Source organism: Electrophorus electricus, chromosome 6 (assembly GCF_041902795.1).
Source record: "Electrophorus electricus isolate QZ-2024a chromosome 6, ASM4190279v1, whole genome shotgun sequence".
Taxonomy (NCBI): domain Eukaryota; kingdom Metazoa; phylum Chordata; class Actinopteri; order Gymnotiformes; family Gymnotidae; genus Electrophorus; species Electrophorus electricus.
This window is the reverse complement of record NC_137502.1, coordinates 8,330,846-8,351,633: the sequence shown is the minus strand read 5'-3', so window position 1 is coordinate 8,351,633 and position 20,788 is coordinate 8,330,846. Positions and strand designations below refer to the sequence as shown.

General features: G+C 39.1%; 2 protein-coding genes across 4 annotated transcripts; both read right to left on the bottom strand.

The window, feature by feature from the left end:
- Positions 1–263: 263 nt before the first annotated feature.
- Positions 264–5,412, bottom strand: irf8 (interferon regulatory factor 8). 3 transcript variants are annotated; one of them, XM_026999430.2, is made up of 9 exons: positions 5,332–5,412; positions 4,274–4,448; positions 3,446–3,635; positions 3,190–3,287; positions 2,829–2,937; positions 2,253–2,300; positions 1,653–2,039; positions 1,433–1,548; positions 264–1,110 (listed from the first exon to the last, which is right to left on the bottom strand). In XM_026999430.2, the coding sequence occupies exons 1-9, from the start codon at positions 5,388–5,390 to the stop codon at positions 919–921; spliced, it is 1,374 nt and encodes a 457-aa protein (XP_026855231.2). In that variant the 5' UTR covers positions 5,391–5,412; the 3' UTR covers positions 264–918. The 3 variants fall into 3 exon arrangements, with proteins under 3 accessions (XP_026855231.2, XP_026855229.2, XP_026855230.2); XM_026999428.3 differs by lacking the exon at positions 5,332–5,412 and adding an exon at positions 4,570–4,724; XM_026999429.3 differs by lacking the exon at positions 5,332–5,412 and adding an exon at positions 4,570–4,724 and having other exon boundaries at positions 3,452–3,635.
- A 360-nt stretch (positions 5,413–5,772) lies between these two features.
- dusp22a (dual specificity phosphatase 22a) lies at positions 5,773–20,026 on the bottom strand. Its single transcript, XM_026999607.3, has 7 exons — positions 19,704–20,026; positions 17,544–17,577; positions 16,303–16,385; positions 15,428–15,477; positions 12,548–12,622; positions 11,835–12,006; positions 5,773–6,616 (listed from the first exon to the last, which is right to left on the bottom strand). The coding sequence occupies exons 1-7, from the start codon at positions 19,722–19,724 to the stop codon at positions 6,419–6,421; spliced, it is 633 nt and encodes a 210-aa protein (XP_026855408.1). The 5' UTR covers positions 19,725–20,026; the 3' UTR covers positions 5,773–6,418.
- Positions 20,027–20,788: the final 762 nt, after the last annotated feature.

The window sequence follows — 20,788 nt, the reverse complement described above, 5'->3', positions numbered from 1 at the left end:
CCTGGAGAAGTGAAAGTTTGTTCTTATCTCACCATTTGTGGTGAGAAAGATCAATGTGATGTTACAGTACTCAAATGCAAAAGTCACTGCATCTACGAGCATCTATGAGTATCAGTACCTCTGTTCAGAAGAAGGACAATTCTGCTCATCCCAGTTTTACTGTTGCTATTGTAGTTATAATTGTAATTATTCATTAATAACAATTTCTAAAATTATTATTTTTGTAGTTTGGTAAACCCAAATATAATATAATGAGAACATAATACTTTAAATTTGTTTATTTCAAAATTATTTTAAAAAATGGGGATAGTAAAACCTATCTATTTTTGACTCACAAAAACAAACAATGTACAACAGAAAAAAGCACATTTCAACATATAACCACATTTCAACATATAGATATTTTTGGTTGATTATTAATTTTGTCAGCAGTTGAAGTTTGTTTAAAATGAAGCATGTGAGAAAAAACTTGCATCGATGAATAACATTGCAATTACAACTGCATTTCACTGGAAATTCAATAATAATTTGATGATTTCATCTTTCAACATGATGAAGTCCAATCAGTGTTCAATCAGTGCAGCTCCAGTGAGCTTTTGCCACAGGTGTTAAATGGTTTATGTACACAATTGTACAAGACAGAAAGTTTACTTGAAACATATTAAAGATAAGCTTTAGAACTGACAATATTCCGTCAATCGACTTCCCTGAGAACATTTGCCATTTTTGAAGCTACTACCCCTGAGACAGCAGAAAGACATGCTACATTTGTGTTGAACTACTTTAAAGGGCCTTTCCGCTAATGTTCATTACTGGCACGCTGTAGAAGTCCATGGTCATTGTTCAGCATATGCTTTAAATCACACTGAGTTGGTCTGGGAAGTGTCTATTTATCTGAGCAGGTGTCGGAGCTTTAGCTCAGGCAGTGATGGGCAGGTTATCCCTGTAGCAGGGTGTCCTCTGGGGAGCAGGGTAGTTGCACAGGTCTTGGTAAATGTGAGCCATCTGGTCGCTGGCCAGCTCATCTGAGATCTCCAGGTTTCCGCTGTTGTATTGTGTTCTCCTGGCAGTCACTGCATCTACGAGCTGCTGACAATTCACAGCTGTGATCTGTTCAGAGAGAAACCCGCATATTAAATTACCCCAGGTCTACCAGGTAATTATGAAACCAAAGAAAACGCTAAAATAAAGATGTAAAAGTCCCACAATATTCAACAGCAGGATATGGAAAATGGCCAAACTGCTGGATCATTTTATCTGTTACCCTCTTACACTATGCTTATTATGTAGTTATTAATCTTATTATTCAGTAACTACTATGAATTATACAGTAACTACATCAAAACTAAAATGAAAGGTATGTAGTTACAAGACTTCATTATGATTAAACAAAAATCTTACTGAAGAATAGGGAAACAGTCACAACTTTTACCTGCACAATGATTAATTTGCTCTTTGCTGTGTTGAAGTCTGTGAACTCTTCCCCAAAACACAGAGAGACAGTCGGGTCTGGGGCAGGGTACTGGTTCTCCTGGTACAACTGGAGAGCTGAGAAACACAGCACCCCAGTGAACACTCTACGCGACGGACCATAACACCATGATCCACCAACCCGGGCTGGACGTCTTCTGCACTGACAGCCATGTTCTTACCTTGCAAAAACCTGCCGGTGTCAAAGAGCTTGACCACGGCATCTCTCTCGAGCTTGCTGGCACCTGGGTTGTATTGGGCATCCTGTCCACTCCAGAACACCCTGCTCTGGCACAGCCGCTTGATGAAGATGCCCTCGCGGTTGGCACGAAGCAGCACGCCACGCTCCAGGTGCCCGAAGAGCTTGCGTGTGACCTGGCGCTGCCGTTCATGCTCGATGAGTTCCACGGAGGGGAAGCGCACAGTCTGGAGGCTGTCCGGGCCATAGAGCAGGGCGTTGGCTCCAGGTGGTCGGCATGGAGAGATTCGGCAGCCCTCTGGGTGTGTGGTCAGAGTGCTGCCCATTAGCTTCCCCCCATAGTAGAAACAGATCATCATCTGAGAGAAACCTGGAGAGACATATGATTTTATACATCATTTTATTAACCCCCAGCTTTAAAACTCTATCTCGACGGTAATAAAACTGTAATTATTAAATCTTTATAGCTGCTACCCAACAAAGTAGAGACAGAACTGAGACAGAAAGAATTTGCTAGAGCTAGACAACTTCTTGACATTGTATATGAAAATAAATGAGTGACAAGTGACCAGATACTACATACCTGCATTAAATGTGTTTATTGGTGATGGATCTGGATGTAAAGGGAGAACTATAGAGAGAAGAAGAAAAAATGTTTTCCTTTTTGAGCATTTATGACTGAAAAGTTCAACAAGGGTGAATGTTAACACCGGCAGATTCTGTGTAGCTAAACCTTACTCATGAAACCAAGAAAGACAGAAGCTATGTCAGCAACTTTCTAACGGACATTAGCCAATCTGTCCCTCTAACCATGCAAAGCTGAGCACAAAATCTCTTCCAGCTTTCTTGTGCTGTCTCAAGCCATGTCATTTGCCCACATTAATGCAGTCCTGATTTTTTTTTTCCTAAATTAGGATGCTAACAGTTGTCTAGCAGATCGATGACCTGAGAACGTATAACAGTAGAATTTAGAACAGTTCATTAATTGTTACAAGACAGGGTTGTGTGTGTGTGTGTGTGTGTGTGTGTGTTTTTTTTCCTTTCCCAGTTCACGCTGAACTGTGACACAAAAGACAGAGACACTTTTGTTCCTGTTTTCCCACACAAAATGCATGCATGTTGCAGTAAGGGTGTGCTGACCAGAATAAGACGATCATACCATTTTGAGATCCCGGGTGCCACCACTCCTGACATGGCTGCACATTGCAGTTCTCATCCACAGGAGAAGGACTCTTCTCAATAATGCCAGGGTATTCGTCGTTTGAAGGCTGCACAAAATAAATAAAGAAATAAATAGATTAAAAAGTCCAGCATAACAATTCAATCCAATACGTCTTTTAACAATTCGATCCAATATGTCCTTCAATACGTGTTCAAGTACAATATATTGTCTACAGTCATGGCTTAAAACTTTAACACTACTGTGTGGACAAAGCCTTCTACTGCATATAAGTCTGAATATATTTTAAATCCATCACAGGGAGGCGTGGGGGAGGGGGGGGGGGGGTTGATGAGTGCACCTTTTTGATGAGTTGGTCCAGGTCTGCTGAGCTGCACTCCATCTCAGCTCCATCTGTGGAGGAGCCCATGTTCAAGGTCGGGGTAATGCCTTTACCTACTAAAAAAGACATTTCGACTCCATGTTAAAGAGATACCGATTTTTCTGGATTCATAATGCTGGCGCACACGTCACTCATAAGGCAAAATTCATACATTAATACATCATGGGCAGCGGAACAGATGTAATATATACACAAGGTTTTGTCACCAACGCACACTCACGCTTCTGTTCCTCCTCTGGGACAATCCTGTACACTTTGTACGGCTCCGAAATGTCCAGCTGAGAACGTTCCGTTACCTCCTCAAAATCGGGACTCTTGTTGAGGGCACATCGCAGCCGAGTCTTCCACGTAGCCGGTTCGGCCTTATCGCCTTCTTTAAATTTCCCTTTAAACACGGCCCAAGCCTGCGAGACAGGACATATTTTATGTAGTTGATATCAGTTATGTATCCTTCATGCCTTCCAAGATGTAAAAGAAATTACATGCTCAAGTGTTCATTGAGGTATTAATTACGGAGTTCGTCTGCATTACCCTGGCATACACAAAGTAGTCTAAAACTATTTTTCAGAGTGCTCAGAGTATTTTCATGTTATTCTGTCATAGAGTATAAACATTATTTTTATGCACATTATGTATAAAAACGTGAAAAGGGTTACCTGTCAAATTAATGTTTAAATTAATCTATTTAGAATAAAATATTATTGTTAGATTACAACATAGGTTTATAGATGATTAGAACTGAATCTCGAAGTTTTACCGGTTACCTTCACGTATCGATTCGAAACGCAGCTATTAAGTCCATTTACAAGTGTAGTATGCTAAGACGCCATCAGATGGCACAAACGTGTGCTTGTGTTGATTGTTTTTGTTTTGTTGTTTTTTTTGTTGTTGTTGTTTTCCAATAGCACATGCTAATAATACAATACGAGATTAATTTCAGTGTTAGCTTTTATTTTTCTGCAGTTAATGCAAATGCACATAGGGTTTTTTTTTTTTTGGGGGGGGGGGGGGGGGGGCATTCAAACTTCACTTTAAAACTTACTTTAAAAATGGACGCATCCACCTCCTGGTTGTAGTCCTGTTTTCCTGCGTGCTTCCACGGGATTCGGAACATAGTAAAATTTTCATCTTCCCAGAGTAACCCGGAGTAAACAGTACTGTTGATTTGTTCAATCAGCCATTGTTTGAGCCGGCGTCCTCCTGGATTCAGTGTCATCCTAAAACAGAGCGGTAAATTCAACACGTTACGTCTTTCATAATATACAGCGTACGCTAATCATTTACGAATTTAACCGAGTTAGCCCGGACTAATTTAAAGCCTCCTTTTCGGCTACGTACCTTCCCACTTTGTGCAGCACTGTTAAAGCCTTCAACGCGCAGTCTAATGTGTAACCAAACTCTGATTTATTACGAAGGAATGTCTTTCGGTTTATTCTGTGTGAATGGAGGTCGGAGTGACGCCCCGAACTCCTACGCATCCAATCAAACCAATCGTGCGCTTCACTTGCGTGTACGGTACGGAAAATTTCTTCGAAGCGGTGCCGTTTACAAGAAATCGCCCATTCTTAAAGCTACGGAGGTGTTTTAAAGACCTTCGGCGTGGGCTTCCTTCACATGGAAAAGGGACTTTACAGCCTTGATGTTTTTATCCTGCGTGTTTTTAGTCAACCACCAGTTTCATCAGTCACTGTTCAATTGAAAAGCACAGACTCTGTCCATTCTTAAGTAATAAGAGTTAACAAAAGCACACATCTTCCGAATCCTAGGCTACTGACGTATACTTTTCCTAGGCATTTTATGCGTAAAAAAATATGAATTCACTTTCTCTATACTGCCTGAAAAACGAACCACTTTAGACCCAATACTACTCGCTCTTTCGATTAATTTAAAGCATTATGAACATAAAGTAGGTTTCTACATGAAATATCATTCTCGTGTAGAGTATCACCCTTACATTTTACGCGGCAATTCTTATACTTTATAATTTCATGGACTATGGTTAAATATGGGCTTTTTTTCACTTGAACATATTTATACAAGTTCTATAATCAAATAACTGCCTCATTTTTATAGCAATAAATAATACATTACAGCACTTACTTTTCCTTAATACAGTACACACACCAGGTTAAGGTATGTGAGAGGATGTGGTCTGTCATCTGGTGAACATGGTCTGAAATAGTTAATGCCAACCTGGAATCTAACCTGCATCCAGGAAGTTAAATATCATTTGGAAACTATGAAAAGCGGATCTTGGAGGGGAGGTCACATGCTTTTGGCCTGTTTCAGGATCTGAGTACAGGTTGAGGCTTCTTCTCATCTCTGAGGTGCACTCTTTACATGGACCTGGTGAAGGGGGACGCTCAGACTGGCATCCACCCGTTACGCGGCTCATTCCTCTATTATACATGGCCTTCTACACTCATGGACACCTGAAGTTTAGGCATGTACACCTGTAACCTTTCTTTTCACTCAGTGTTCATGATCTTGAAGGTTTAAGAAATAGCTACTGTAATTAAACAGAACTGGTCTTAGTGAGTTTCATAAATAGTGTTTAATAACAGAAGATTTGTGCAGCAAAAAAAAAAAAAAAAAAAATTTCATATAAAGTTCTGAGCCATTTACAGTACACTCTGGCATAGTTGTTTTTCACTTTAAATTAAACAATGGGTTTAATTGAGATTATTTCTTTATTTATGTCACACTGAATCACCAGCTATATGCACAAAAATATAAATTATAAAGAGTGGGAGAAAGAGAGAATTAATATGGTTTTTACAGTTCTAGAATAATACATTTTTCCTATGGCAGTCATACTGACTGAAACAGGCATTTGGGACCTCAAACAACTGATCAAGAAATCAATAAATTGATCAATCAACCGATCCATTAATTAATCAAACAAACAAAAAACAAAGAAAAAACTTTGTTATGAATTCAGTCATTAATCACCCAAAGTCAGCATACTGGCTTTCATAATGTAGTCTAACGTTTGACTGACAATGTTACATATAGAGGTTAAATTACGGAGGAATTCAGGCAAACCCGCTGAACGGCCTCAGTTAAGAGTCTGGGCACGCAGCATTGCTGAGCTCGGCTAGGCTTAATGTAGATTCATACGAGCAGCAACCGTCATGAGCTCGTAAGCCCTCTTAGTTGAAGTTGGCTCCACAAACAGGGCCTCCACTCATCTGTTGCAGCCTGAGCCGTTGTAACGGTGGTAGGGCGCAGAGCAGAGGCTGCTGGCCTGGTTCATCCAGTCCCGCTCGCCCCGTCTCCGCCTCTCTTGGGCCTGCTGCTCAGCATACCGGCCCAGCAAGGCTGCCACCTGCTCCTGGTCTTTGAACGGGCTGGATCGGTAGCTTGCTCGCAGCCAAGCGCGATACTGAGAGAGGGAGAGGAAGAGGGAAACGCGAACTCGGAGCTGATATTGAAAAGGTTTGAAATAAAGAAAAAAAGGGTTTAGCATCGGACTTAACCCTCTGTCATTGTGACGATCTGCAGGTGAATCAAAAAGCATTTAAAACAAACAAATAAACAACGACAACAACAAAACACTTTATAGTGTAGAAGTCTAATTCATTTTAAGGAAGCTGTAGTTTTCCCGACATCCAATACTAAAATACAACGCAGGTTAAATGCTAGGACACAGCATCACAGATGAATGAAGATCACAAACCCTATACAGTTTAACCGCAGCAGTTGACCACAAGAACATGGGCTGTTAAACTGTTTGTTCACTCTAACTCACCAGACCCAGTCCTACACTGGATACTTAGGTGGAAAGAAAGCAATAATTACATACTTTCACTTTCAATATCACTGTTATATTCTGCTAGAGGTTATGTACTAGATTTCTACACGCTGTTTCTGGAATCATTTTATAAAATATTATTAAAAATGTAAAATACCTGCTTATAAAATCAAATCACTCCACTGTGTGTGTAAATTGGGCTGAGTTACAGCAAGGGTTGTAAGTTGGCTGCGTAGGTTTTGGGGGTTTGGACAGGGTCATGGGAATCCCCCTCTATCAGGACCTGTTGGTGGGTGTGAGTTAGAGTGCGTTATGGGGGCAGAGCTTCCCGTTACTTTCCAAGCAGGCATTCTTTCCTGTACAGGATGACAATTATAAAAGCCGTTTCTTCATGCAGATTTAAAGATTTTTCTTCCAGTAAAGTATTTTTTTGCCTGGGCTCATCTTTTTTTGCTGAGCTCAAATTATGAATTTATTAATAAATATTTATTTTTAAGTCACCATAGCGTTTTCCCATTTAATTACATTTAAAATGTTATAGATCTATTGCGTTTTCACCCAGCCCTACATGACTTGATCTCTTTGTGCTCTGAAAGTGAAAAGACATAAATATAACTATAACTGTAAATATAATGTAAATATAATGTGTCTTTTTCATTATGCAAAACATAGCTGGTTAATATTACAGTTAAAGAATAATAATAGTCTGGGAAAGACTAAATACACTGTGGCAGTGAAAGAGCACAATTAAATTGCCCAGTGCTGGACATTCACGTCACATTCTGTGAGACAATCACAGTCACATCCATAAGCCTTCCTGAACATGTGAGCTTTATATGTCTGAAGTAATAGTGCCTTTGTAGTGCGAAAAATAGTGCGTTTAATCACTGTCCCTCACTCGCCTTTTTAAGGGCAATTACATTATTGTATGATTAAATATCACATGCAGTCAGGAGGTGCCTTAAGTCAGGGAGTCCTTGACAACACAGCAGACATACACCATGTTATGCAGACAGCAGTCTATAAATGAAATGTAATTAACTCACATATGGAAACATATATCAGCCACAGAGCAAAATATGGGCACAGGACAAAGCAGCAATGTGCAATAACTATAGCAAATAACTCATTCAGGTTGGTCAGGTTGCATTCAGGTTGGTCAGCAAAGCTGGTGTCCTGTATTTGGTGACATTATAAACGACAAGACATGACCTTGTCAGAAGCACCACAAGAAACAACTGCTGTTGAACTCACATCACCAACTTCCAGATTGAAGGGACAATCTATTGTTCATGACTGAAAGTAAGGCACACCGTGTAAACATGGCCAGCCATGGCATAAGGGGGGTTTACTTCCCTGAGCTTGGATTCAGAGATACCCCAGAGAGATTCAGTGAAGATGAACAGAATAAAAACTAGTTGAGTAACACTATTAATGAGAGAGAATATCCAATGCCTTAAGCAACAGGCAAAAGTAAGAACAAATCTGTAACATTTCTGTTATGTGAATCTTGAAGTTATTGCGTTTGTGGAGACTTCGCATCTACCTCATTTCGTACCCGCTGCTGGATTACTTCGGGAGAGGTAATACTAAGCAAACTGTACTGTTTACAGCAATCTCAGAATAATAAACACATACAAATTCATTGTCTATAATCATGGTTCATAGCTCAAGACCCCAAGTAGAATCAACACCTTTTTTTGTTCAGGACTTTGAAAAAACACTTTGTCAGAAGCCAGAAGCTTAGGAGAATCCATAAAGGATCAGGCAGCTAAACCCTGCGAAGGTTGTTTCTGTTCTAGTAAAAAAATGTAGACTAGACAAATCTAATCTCTTGAAAGTCCATCTCAAGTCCACCTGATCATCCTTTGCTGGATTGAAAGGAAGCCAAACCTGAAACCACACAACACAATCAAGAACTGAAATTGGCTATAGTACAGTCCTGACAAAACAAGAATGACTGTTGTCACTGTGCTTTTACCCAGTGTTATCTTTAATACTGCAAAACTGAAAATGACCTAATGCAAGGCTTCAAATCATCATCTTCCAAATGTCCGTGTCACATTCTTTGCAATATGTTATTTTAGACATTCCTGAAATTCTGTCCTGAGCTGTCAAAATGTGTCTGCAATATACAATAAAAACTATATGTAAAAATGAAACAGAAAGATTCCTGATTCAATATTAACCTAAGGGGTAGTTTTTATTTGATTTTTTTTTTTTTTTCTGACAAGATTCTGGCAAATGTGGCAGTCTCTGCAAAGTGACTCAAAAATAATAACTGAAAAAAATCAGGTATATCCACCAATATCCAGTGTACGATACAAAACCAAACAAATGAAAATCATCTCAGGTCCGGTCAGATCTATCTAGTTTGTTCTGCTCTTCAGAAAAAATTGATGTGAATGCCTTTATGGTCCAGAGACTCACAGACACTTTGTTTCAGTTCTCTTTCAGCCACCTTCAGCAAGAAGTTAAAAACTCTCTCACATGGAGAATGTCAGGACAGTCAACAAGTCCTGACATTTAAAAAGAGTGAGTGCACAGTCAGTCCACAGCTGACTGTCCTTCAAAATGTGCTGACTGCTCAAATATGTAGCTGTTAATGTCTTGAAGTTTAATGAATTCTCTATGGCAACACAATGTATCAAAAACCAGTAAAAAGTGCTATTACTCAGAGGATAAATTGCCTCTAAATGTGTTTAGAACAGTGTTTCGTTGTTTAGATGATCATATATTAGATGATTATACCTTATAGCAATGACTATAGCAATATAGCAATGTATTGGTCAGTTCTAGCTTCAAACAACTAAATAAATAAAACTGGAATAATTTTGAACACGTTTTGCAAATTTACTGAACAGCTACACTAAATATCCATTTGTTTCATATAAAATCTGTGTAATTTATTTGAGAGTAATCTGATATGTCACTTATCTTCTAAAAGGATAAGTGTGTCAATGGGAAAACAACAAACCTTTCTAAAAGGAAGCTAAATGCCTTGCAAACTACAGGTTCTTGCCTCCAGTGTTTAACACCCACATGACCTCATACAAGCTAAGAACAAAAGCTGTGTGTCTGGACAGGCAAGGTACTACTACTAGGAAACATGAGTCAAAGCTCCCTAAAGTCATTACTATGAGGTCTGGCCTTAAGCTCCAAGTAACATTTCAAAGCAAATATGTGCATATCTGGTGGGCTCCACTAATACGGGGAGTATTCTCACTGCGATCTAACAACTTTCAGAAAATGTTTTATTTGAAAGTTTACAAACTATTACAATTGCTTTGAGGACCCTTCTTCATCTATGTGTTTGCAACATGACAAAATCATGCGGCAAAATCTGTAAAAAAGTAAATCCCCATCAGGACCCATTAGTTCCTAAAAATCATAACCACAGCCATACCCAAGTATTTAATAATGCCAAAAAATACATATTTTAAACAGAAAAGTGAATGTTGCAATTCTCTGGCAATAATGACATCCACGTGATGAACAAGCCTGAGTTAATGCAATTTCAGCAAGTCCCCTGAGTTCCCCTTGCTCATTCGAGTGGGTCTGTTGCCCTGTGCACCTCCCCTGCAGGGTTAGGTGGATGCATGCAGCATGCTGGATTGTGGCAGCCAGCTGCACATACGTGTGAGCCTGTGTGAGAGGTGTCAACAGAGCCCCAACAAGAAAACCTCTCACACCTTCTCTAGGTCAATGTGTAAACTCATATAAATGAAACTTTCCATGTACAACATGAAAATGAAACAGAAATGGGCATGACAGAATGGACACTTATGGTATTTAGCTGATACTTTTATCCAAAGCAAGTTACAATTATGACAACTTAAGCAATTGAGGGTTAAGGGCCTTGCTCAGGGGCCCAACAGCAGCAACTTGGCAGTGGTGGGGCTTGAACCAGCAATCTTCCGATTACAAGTTAAGTACCTTAAACACTGAGCTACATGTATAGACCATGCACAGAAAATGTGTAGAATGCATAGAGCAATTCCACAGAATTCTACAGAATGCAGAAAGATAAGATTCTTCAGCTTACTCCATCCACCTTTTGTTTGCACTAGTATAGATCCTTTCTTCCTGATGGGTGGTGAGAACCATTGACCAGCACATCATTATGAAAGAAATGTATTTTCTGTATCAACACTTTCCTAGTATGGAGGCAAATCTCCATTGGAAGGAGCATCCACTCTTAATTACACTTTGGTTCCTGCCTTTGATTTTTAGAAGGAATATTTTTCCTGAAAGGTACAAGGTCATACTGTTTCCAGCACCCAGTTCCAGCTTGTTTCAACGACTGCATCACAGAGAGGCGTGACAGATAGTTGGACTGGAAGGTCTGCCTTTTGGCTTGTCCTACATTAGAGTTTAAGACAAATGTACCCGAGACAGAAATGTAAAGATAAAGTGAGTAAAAATGAACCTTGCTGCCATAGGTTGAAACAGGAAGAAGATAATGAGGAATTTTAAGCACATGTACAATTCTGCGATTTGTCATAGGACTCACAGAAACACAGATATGCATTTAGATTTTCTGTTACTTATTGCACTCTGATAATGTCTAATAAGATTCAGAGGTGTGGAGAGTTTACAGTTTGTGGTGAGGGGACAGTTCTAACTGATTAATGCTTTTCATGAAATGTATCTAGCCAAACATGGCATCCACGACATCCCCAATTACTGGAATGAAAACTTTTGTAAAAATCATCTATGCACTTTGCTTACCTAGATTATGAATAGTCTTTCTGAGTAAACGTTGAGTGAATGAATGAATAAATTAAAGAATGAAGACAATTACATTTCCAAACCATCTGAGGTGAAATCTAATTGGAGAGATGTGTACCTCAGAGAGCTGTGTCATCTGGAACTGCTGCAGTTGCTGCTGGAAGCCGTAGTTGGGGCCCACAAAGGAGCGTACTGCCTTTACCGCTGACAAACACTCCTCCCAGCCATGGGTGGTGACCGTCATCAGGTAGGCTACCACCACTGTTGTGCTGCGTGACACTCCAGCTAGACTGAAGTGTTAACAGGCCACAGATGTTAGGGTACCTTCGCTAGAAACAGATCAAACCTACTCAAGCAATCATCTATCCCTTCAGGTTAAAGCATAATTGACACACGACTCATGTTTCTGTCTAGACCATACAAACAGTTATAGGATTAAGCAATGATTAAAACATTATGTGGCTAAATCATTCTTCCAGTGAACTTGTTTTCCCCAGAAAACCCCTAATTGAGGGGACTTCCAAGACAAGGTGTGCTACTGATTTTGCCCAGAAGTTAGTATTAAATTGGAATGAGTAATAAATTATATTTATTCACTACAGCTGTGTTTGCATTGGCTTTTGATCATGTCTCTCCCTTTTAATCATCTTGACCTTTAATTGTAGACCAAGCATTTTTTTTTTTTTTTTTTTTTTTAATACTACGATAATAAAACGTCTTTTTTTCCAGGAGTCCACAGCTTCTGTTTTGTCGGCTGTGGAGTGATACTGCCATTTGTCATTCGTTACGCATTGCAGTCTTTGGGTAACTTCCACGATCTCACCCACTCACCAGTGGACCAGACAAGAGCCTCCATTTAGCCGGCACTCATGGATAAAGCAGATGCACTCTTTAAAGTGCTGTAACCTGAAAAAAACACACAGTTTGGGGGGGGTTGAATGCTAATGAAAGTTCAGTTGCACTCTCAAGCAAAACAGAGTAAAATAATCTAAGAATTAAAAAAAAATGCAAATCATTATCCTAGAAATGACCAGAACATTTTCCTGGTAATTTTTTTTTTAAAAGCCATGAAGTTCAGAGAAAATCTATAGTACTACATGTACACAACCGAATTTTCTCCTCAAGGACAGTAACTGTTTTGCTTTACTTTAGTAAGGTATGCAGATTCTATGATAAACACTTGTTTATAATCCCTGGGCATTATTCATTATTTACGTTATTTATTTTTAGATTTTAAACTTTTTTTCAGGTATGAAATCTGTCAATGTTGCAAAACTCCATATGCAGGGCATCTGCCTCGAGAGTCTTTTTTCCCAAACAAGCAAAAAAAACCAAAACACTGCAGCAAAGCTACACTAGTCGGCTATGTTTCTCAGTTAAATGACACCATCAGCAATTTCTAATTTCCGGATTACATGTTACATTGGTTAGATGGTGCAGATTTTCTTTCATGTGGTCACAGAGACTGAAATGAGACCAAACCAGTCCAAAGCAATAGGAAACAAAAGAACCAGAGCTCCTGACGCTAACCCTCTAACCCTGACAGAAATGTGTGCTAGCCACACCAAGGTCACACTCCTAAGACAGCACACATACTGCAATATTGAAAAATAAGTGGTTCTGAATAAGAGTATCTGCCAAGTGTGGTAAATGTAATGGTAACAAAATACATATTTAGAAAGTTTTACATACCCACACTGTAAAATAGCTTGATATTGAAATACAATTCTAAATGTGTTAATACAATTAATACAATGCAATACAGTTAATACAATACAATTCTAAATTTGTTAATGTCTGGGGAAAAAAAATGTCCTTTTGCATGTTCTTGTACAGATTATCAGAAATACTATACTCAAAAACATTCATTTTATATCTAAAATGAGGAAGTGACAGTTGATCATGACAGCACATTACTCCTGAGCTGTAAAACTATTGCCATGAGTCAGCTCAAAAACGAAAAACAATTTTCCTCCCAAACCTTTTCAGGACCTCAGAAAATGATACTTCATGGTGTTGATAATACTATGTGTTATGACAAATACAAGCAAAATATAACAGGACAGAAATGCATCCAAACAACACCTCAATGAGCTCTCGAACATACTGCATTAAATAAAAATAAAAATGCAGTGTAACTGAACACTAGAGAACTTGAGCAGAAACGTTTCCATAGCACGTCATTTTTGACTGCTGGATGTGCATGGTCATTATCTTAAGAAAGGCCATGCTGGGGTGATGAAACAAGCAGATTGACCGTTATCCTTCTTTTTGTAGCCGTGGGATTGTGACAGCAGAGCTGTGAATAGGCCTGCTGGCCTGGGCGGCTTCCTTCCTCCTGCTGGGTTGCAACAGTGGGCCGTAGCCCCCCAGGAACCCTCACGACACTCATCCACCACTAACTCTAATCATCTGGAATTATGGGCATCATTTCTCCAAACATGCACCATGTAATTGTTTCTAGAAATGAGAATGGGAATGCAAAACTGGAAGAAAGAGTCAACTGTTTTTAGCGCCCAGACAATAGTACTGCAAGTGATTTTTAAGATGGCTTGTTCTTTATCAGCTCTGCAGGCCCATGGCAAACCGTGAGCTGCTGTGTCCATAGAATCGTTTGAGCCGTAGCCAGGAATTCCTTCAAAAAGAAACTGATCCTAAACATACACCTTTCAATTCTCCAGAAAAATGATTTAGAGGTTTATTTTTTCAGGTACAGACCCTGAGCAACAAAGAACAGTCTTTAATCGTTCTGTTGGAAACCAATGAGAGTTTGTATGCAGGAGGAGGTGTTGGTGTAAATGTGGTCAGTGAGTCAGAGACAGACACCCCATCTAGCACTGTGCTGTTGCTTCATGGAGATAGACTCAGCTTGGTGGTCACTTTCTCAACCTGCACCAGAAGGCTGAGACTGACATGTTACCATATATTTATGCATTTATTTATGTATTTCCGTGTATTTATAGTGAAATTCATCTCCAAAATATGCTCCACCTTAAACCTACAATAACACTTCTTTATTTCACTCTCGTTGCAGTAAGAGAGCCAGAGCGAGACACTACAAATAAGCAGCAGCCCAGTAAAGAAAGAGCAAAACTGACTATGGTTATGTGTAAACTCCCCGCGGCACTGACAGATAACACAACTCTTAAAAAAAACCCTTTCTCTCTTGGTTTATAAATTACTACTGACAGTGCTCAAACTGCAAAACTAGACTATAAAGTTCAGTTAGTTATTAATCACCTATGTATTCAGTTTTGCATTGTGCTATCCACAAATTACATGAGCTATGCTTTTGTGTGCTAACAGAAAATCATGGACAGTACGATATCAGTACACTGTGATACTGTCTACCAGAAACTAACAACCTTTGGTTTTGGATGCTATCGGGTATTTGCTACAGCTGACATAAAGGTTTCTGTTCAAATAATTCTTACAAATTATAGATATTACTGTTTTGTTTTCTGTGTGTGTAAATAATATAGGTTGTCCTTTCATATTTACATAAGCTTAAAATGCAATCATTAAAACACAATGTTTTCTTTTGTTCTGATTTTTTTAAATACACCGCTGTCCATAAGTAGCCAGACCCAGAGTGGCTGGTCATACGGAGTGCTGTCTCTGCAGATCTCACCAGACTGCTGATTTTTCATTTGCTAAAGTTTTTTTGTCAGGGTGTGTGAGCACGCTAATTTGAGCGCATGCATCACTCACAAGTTCTGATTGGAGGCGTCCGCTGCATGAATGCAAAGGTAGGTCATGTCCTGAAAGAGAAAAGCACAATCAGAAATCTGTGCAGAGAACATCATCTCAATCATTAATCTTTTCTAGATTCTCTTCAAGAACTTTTTTTTTCCTTCACACAAATGGAGCTGTTTGAAGTGGTGTGAAATCTGGATTTTATTAAAGATACATGCTGCCTGATGGTTGGACATTTGTTAGGTTTTTTGAACACTAAACAGCACTTCACTTTGAAAATCAGAAATCTGAGATTTCAGTATGAGACATCACTGCCCCCATGTGGTCAACTTTACTAGTAGTTGGTTATACTAGTTCATTATCTTCTGAATACTAATGTTAAGGTCATTTTATGCTGTTTATATGTAGTTACACTATAAAATATCTATTTTTTTCATTTACAGTCAGCTGTCTAATCCATGTGGCATAGTACCAGCTTCTTTCTGTACCAGGTCCATCATAAAACTCAAGTTGAAAAGGATATAAAGGATTTTGTATGCACGTTTGTTGCCACCTCGGTTGTTGACTGCAGAACTAAGTTTTGGTCTAAACATTTTGGTCACAATTTTGAAATACAGGAAATGAATAGAAATTGCAAATGCAGCAGCTCTGTGTGGGTGTCTGGTGGTTGAGAGTATGCATACTACAACTATAAATTTCCCTGACACATTCATGGCTAGTCAAAATGGTAGGCACTGACATAACTAAAATGACCTAAAATGTGAGCAGGCCCCCCCGTCCAAAGAATGTCCTATTCTGATGTCATGACAGAGGAAAAGTGGAAATGCATAACTTCTCTCCACCCTCCCACTCTCTCCACTCACAGAGAAGCCCTTGAAAGGATGCGTTACCTCCAGTACAGGCTTGGCATTGTTGTACACAGAGAGGATGTGGGTTATTCCATTCTGGGACAGACTTTCTCTGTTCTCAGAGTCTGTGGAGACAAACATTTGATGGCAAAACTGTGACAAAACTGCTTTTTTGAATGGAATTCGTTTCTCTTGATTTAGCACTGTGGCAATGAAGGTGTGGTTCAGGCAATTCAGATACAGCTGAGACATATAGAATGCCTTTGAAAACATTGATTCTGACTGCTTTATCCAGATGCACCTTAAGGTGCTGACCACCTTAAAAGTTGCTCGACCTGATGTCAGACTGTAAAGTGAACCTCACTGGACACATGCACCTGATATACGCATGAGCAAATGCAAATGACATCATTTGAGTGACAGTTGTTCAGTGTCACTCAAATACAGTCTAGCACAGAAGAGCTGTGAGAGCCAATAGTCACATTACACCACCACCCCCAACACTGTAGCAGCTTGTGGATGAATAGGAGAGGAATTCAAAGTTACTGGAATTTAAAGAGAGTAACTCTGAGTTATTATTTATTGCTTTGAATATTCATATCTTTAAATTCTTGTTAAGAAGATGCGCAGATGGTGTGTGGGTTGGTAGTTAGGCTGTCCATAGAATCGATGCTGATGTTGGTATATCTTTGAAACATTTTTTTCATTCGATTATAATGCAGGATGCCAATCTACATCTCATCTTGGATGGAGAGTGTCATTAAGACATTTTCCAGCGGTCTGTTTTTAGTTGCTAAGTAGCACTCAGAAATACAGCAGGGCAAACAAAGTAATGGCTATAAATAGAATCTAGAATATTCCATGCCCGTTACGCGCATCAACTGAACGTTTTCAGTAAGGGATGAGCATCCACTCCATGCTCCAGGTAACATGGATTTGACATTATAAGAAAAATAAATCAAAGAACATCCATGCACAGTAAATCAAAATATCATACTGAAATATGTCATATTGCTTAAAGAACTGCTTTCGAACAAAAAATCCAACCAGCTAATATACTGCTGCCATAGTGCTGATACTGTGGAGGGCCAGAACTGCCCAGAATGAAATGGATGGAAAACATTAAATATTCACGAATGGCGTTTTTATGTTTTCATGTTAATCGTTCTTTATAAATAGATCTAGGTAAAACTGAGGAGAGAAGAACGCGCAGAGGAAGACAGAGAAGAGGGTAACGCTGCCATATGTTGCTTGATATACTGGAGAAAGAAAGCAGTGCTTACCTCTTATATTCCCTAAATAGAGACCATCAACAACCTATGCAAAAGAAAGAAGAGCACAGGAAAGAAAGTGGGCATTCATTCAGGTCTGCCTTCACTGTGACTCAGGCGATGAAAACTATCTGAAAGTATCCCAAGTATCCCAAGATCTTTGTGTTATGCTTGTGAGAGGTACATAAATAAATAAATATAAACACACGGCATTGGCCTGGATCAGGTAGTCATAGCATCTTAGCGGAGTCAGTAAAATACAAACGCCGAGGAAAAGCTGTTCGAGCAGATGGTTTCGCACGTGGACAGGTCATGCACCGCCCGGTCAAGCTAACCATAGCAGTTTACTTTAGCAGTTCGCGCTTTAGCAGTTCGCGCTCAAGCCATCCAAGCTTTAAATCTGAATGCGCCTTTAAGCAATATATTACCGTATTTCGCCGCCCACCGCAAACAAAACGCTCCCTAAGCATAGAGAAACGGAGACTTCCACATTTTTTGAACACCTTTAGATTAGACATGCACTTTTACAAAATGTGTAAGTACAAAATAAACCAATAATTAATAAATGTCAAACTATAAACTCACAACACTAAAACAAACTTAAAAACAGGTAAATGTGGAAACCTTATAAGAAAGGTGTCTATATTGTATGAAGATATGCTGCCGCATGAAAGTACATATTACCTTTATGCAAATTCATATTCACATGGCCTAATTTTGGATATTTCTGTCTCAAAGATCTTCTATAATGCCAAGACAATTCCATTGTCACCCAAGAATGTGCAAGTATGGCCAGATTATACTTTGTTCTGAATGTGAAAATATGACCAGATTATACTTTGTTCTGACATAATTTGTTCATAAATCCATCTAAAATTCTTAACATTGATAATGGGGCTTAGAAATAGTATGGTTAGCTATTTCTCAAAATTTTCCCATATTGCTAAAAAAATTCCACTACTAATTCTGAGAAATGGCTAACTTCTCTGGCCTACTTTCTCTGTATAAAATGGGCATTTAAATATCATTAAAGATACAAGGATTCAATATGAACTTGTAAAAACATGGCCCATCACTCTTGACTGGTGTGATAACCAAAATCATCACATATGAAATATATTAATTATACTAAAGTTCATTTGATTTTAATTTGGTTTTATGAGCAAACAGTACAGTATAATCAGCCCAAACCCACACTGGTGACAGCCAAGGGTTACCACTCTTATGTGGTAGTGGAATTATTTTGGCATTATGGGAAATTTTTGAGAAATAGATATCCAAAATGAGTACATTAAGTCACCTAAAGGCAGTATGATTTTAATATGGACTTTAAAAAAAATGGTAGAGCAGAATCTGTCCAGCTTTACACTGGTGACAGCCAAGGGCTACCATTCTTATGAGACAGTGAATGGTTTTGGCATGATGGGCGATTTCTGAGTAATAGATCACCCATACTGTCTCTAAGCCCCATTAACAATATTAGAACTTTAATATGTTTTTTGAACAAATTACAGTAGAATCTGCCCAAACCTGCAGCTGTGATTGACCAAGACTACCACTCTTGGGTGGTAGAGGAATTGCTTAGGAATTATGGAACAATTCAGATACGCGGGTAATTATACGTTCTCTGTATGAAATGGATGTTTAAGCACCATCATAGATACAAGTATTTCAATATGTATTTATAAAAACTTGTACAGTAGAATCTTTTCAAACTTGATCTGGTGATAGCCAAGGGTCACCACGCAGCTGGCAGCCCTGGAGTTCCCTCTGCTCTCTGCATATATGCAATACTGCACTAGCGATAACCCGTTTCAGCTGGCAGTCAAACCCGAGGATAAACCCGTGATAAACACTAAATAGGAACAGCATTTTGAACGGTGCTCTTAAACACGAAAGTCTCCGTTTCTCCGCTTCGGACGTTTTTGTGTAAAGTGCGCGGAGAAACACCGTAATATCTGGCATATAGGCGCATTTCAATTTAAAGCGCGGAGAGCTTGACCGCGGTAGCCTACCGAGCTGTCGATGTTTTCCCACCGTTGTGCAAACATGGCTTGAGCTTGCAAAGCAGCGTACACTTAGCCTACTTACACCTATACTCCGATAGCAAACAGCTAGCAGTTGCAGTCATTTCTATGCATGGCCGTCTCGAAACAGTTATATCGAAATTACCTTATTCATTCCGTTGCCCATGATTTTGGTAAAGGATTTTTTTTACATAGACTATTCTTGATGTTGACGTTCTTACTATGGTTCACATAAAGGCTCTCTCTACGCTAAAGGCGGCGAAAGGACACGGACTTTCGTCCTCGGACATCTGATCAGAGGATACAACTGTTTGGAAAAGCTGCACTACAGATTTAAATTGACGGTCCCGGTTATTCCCAAGAAGCCGACAGCCTTATTTAACCAGAAACTGCCACTCACTGCCACCCACGCCTCGGTCCTGCGAAATAATAAGAGCGCCTATATTACAGCGCTTCCGGACTTCTTAAATTATTGTATTGAGCGGATATTACTGCAACATGAACTTCGTGACATCACAGCGGGACATAATTTTTTAACTCTTTAAACCCAGGGATTTAAACCATTTAACACATTCGATCAAAGCGCGTTTCTGGCACAAATAGCCGACGGAAATTTAAACGTAAGCATGCTTAACTATCTGAAGAAAAGTCTATCGTTATATTCTCACAGCATCCTTATGTGAAGGAACAAATTCGCATCTGCATTGTTGCAGCCAGGTTGGATTAACATTCCTGATTATTGCTCATCTTAAATCTTTACTAGGAGTTTGAATAAGATTTAGATTTAAGCGCTACTAGGTCAACTGAAATTGCATATTTTGCCAATTTACCATCAAGAATGTCCTGAGTTCTAACATGCAATATGAATAGTTATGGTAAGACTGTTATATGGCGACCTACAGCAGTGTTGCCTGAGAAGGGTGTTACCCCTCTATTCAGCCAGTCAGCTCTCCCGTAGCAATAAACTAACCACTATGAAGATAAACACAATTAGCATGAAAAAAGGCTTTAAATTCTAAAAGTACACCTGTTTATAATAAATTAGCTAAGTTTATATTGCAAACAGTAGCATCTAATATTTCAATTTCAAACTTAAATGGCACCTGTTTCAGGTCTGATATGTTATATGGAAAAGCACAATTATGATTTTGAGCACTCAGTATTAGGTGAGCAATTCATAACAACCTCTTCACTGTAAACTTATGTTGCATGTAATATTTCAGATTGGTC

What these genes read in the sequence shown, in the direction of transcription:
- irf8 (XM_026999428.3), bottom strand. Translation starts at nt 4,709, where the DNA reads ATGCGTAGGAGTTCGGGGCGTCACTCCGACCTCCATTCACACAGAATA. An exon ending in GTGCTGCACAAAGTGGGAAG is followed by an intron (nt 4,449 to 4,569) that starts GTACGTAGCCGA and finishes GCTCTGTTTTAG; the next exon opens with GATGACACTGAATCCAGGAG. An exon ending in GGAGGAACAGAAGCGTGAGT is followed by an intron (nt 3,288 to 3,445) that starts GTGCGTTGGTGA and finishes TGTCTTTTTTAG; the next exon opens with TAGGTAAAGGCATTACCCCG.
- dusp22a (XM_026999607.3), bottom strand. Translation starts at nt 19,724, where the DNA reads ATGGGCAACGGAATGAATAAG. An exon ending in TGGGCAACGGAATGAATAAG is followed by an intron (nt 17,578 to 19,703) that starts GTAATTTCGATA and finishes TCTTTTGCATAG; the next exon opens with GTTGTTGATGGTCTCTATTT. An exon ending in ATGCCAAGCCTGTACTGGAG is followed by an intron (nt 15,478 to 16,302) that starts GTAACGCATCCT and finishes TTTCTCTTTCAG; the next exon opens with GACATGACCTACCTTTGCAT.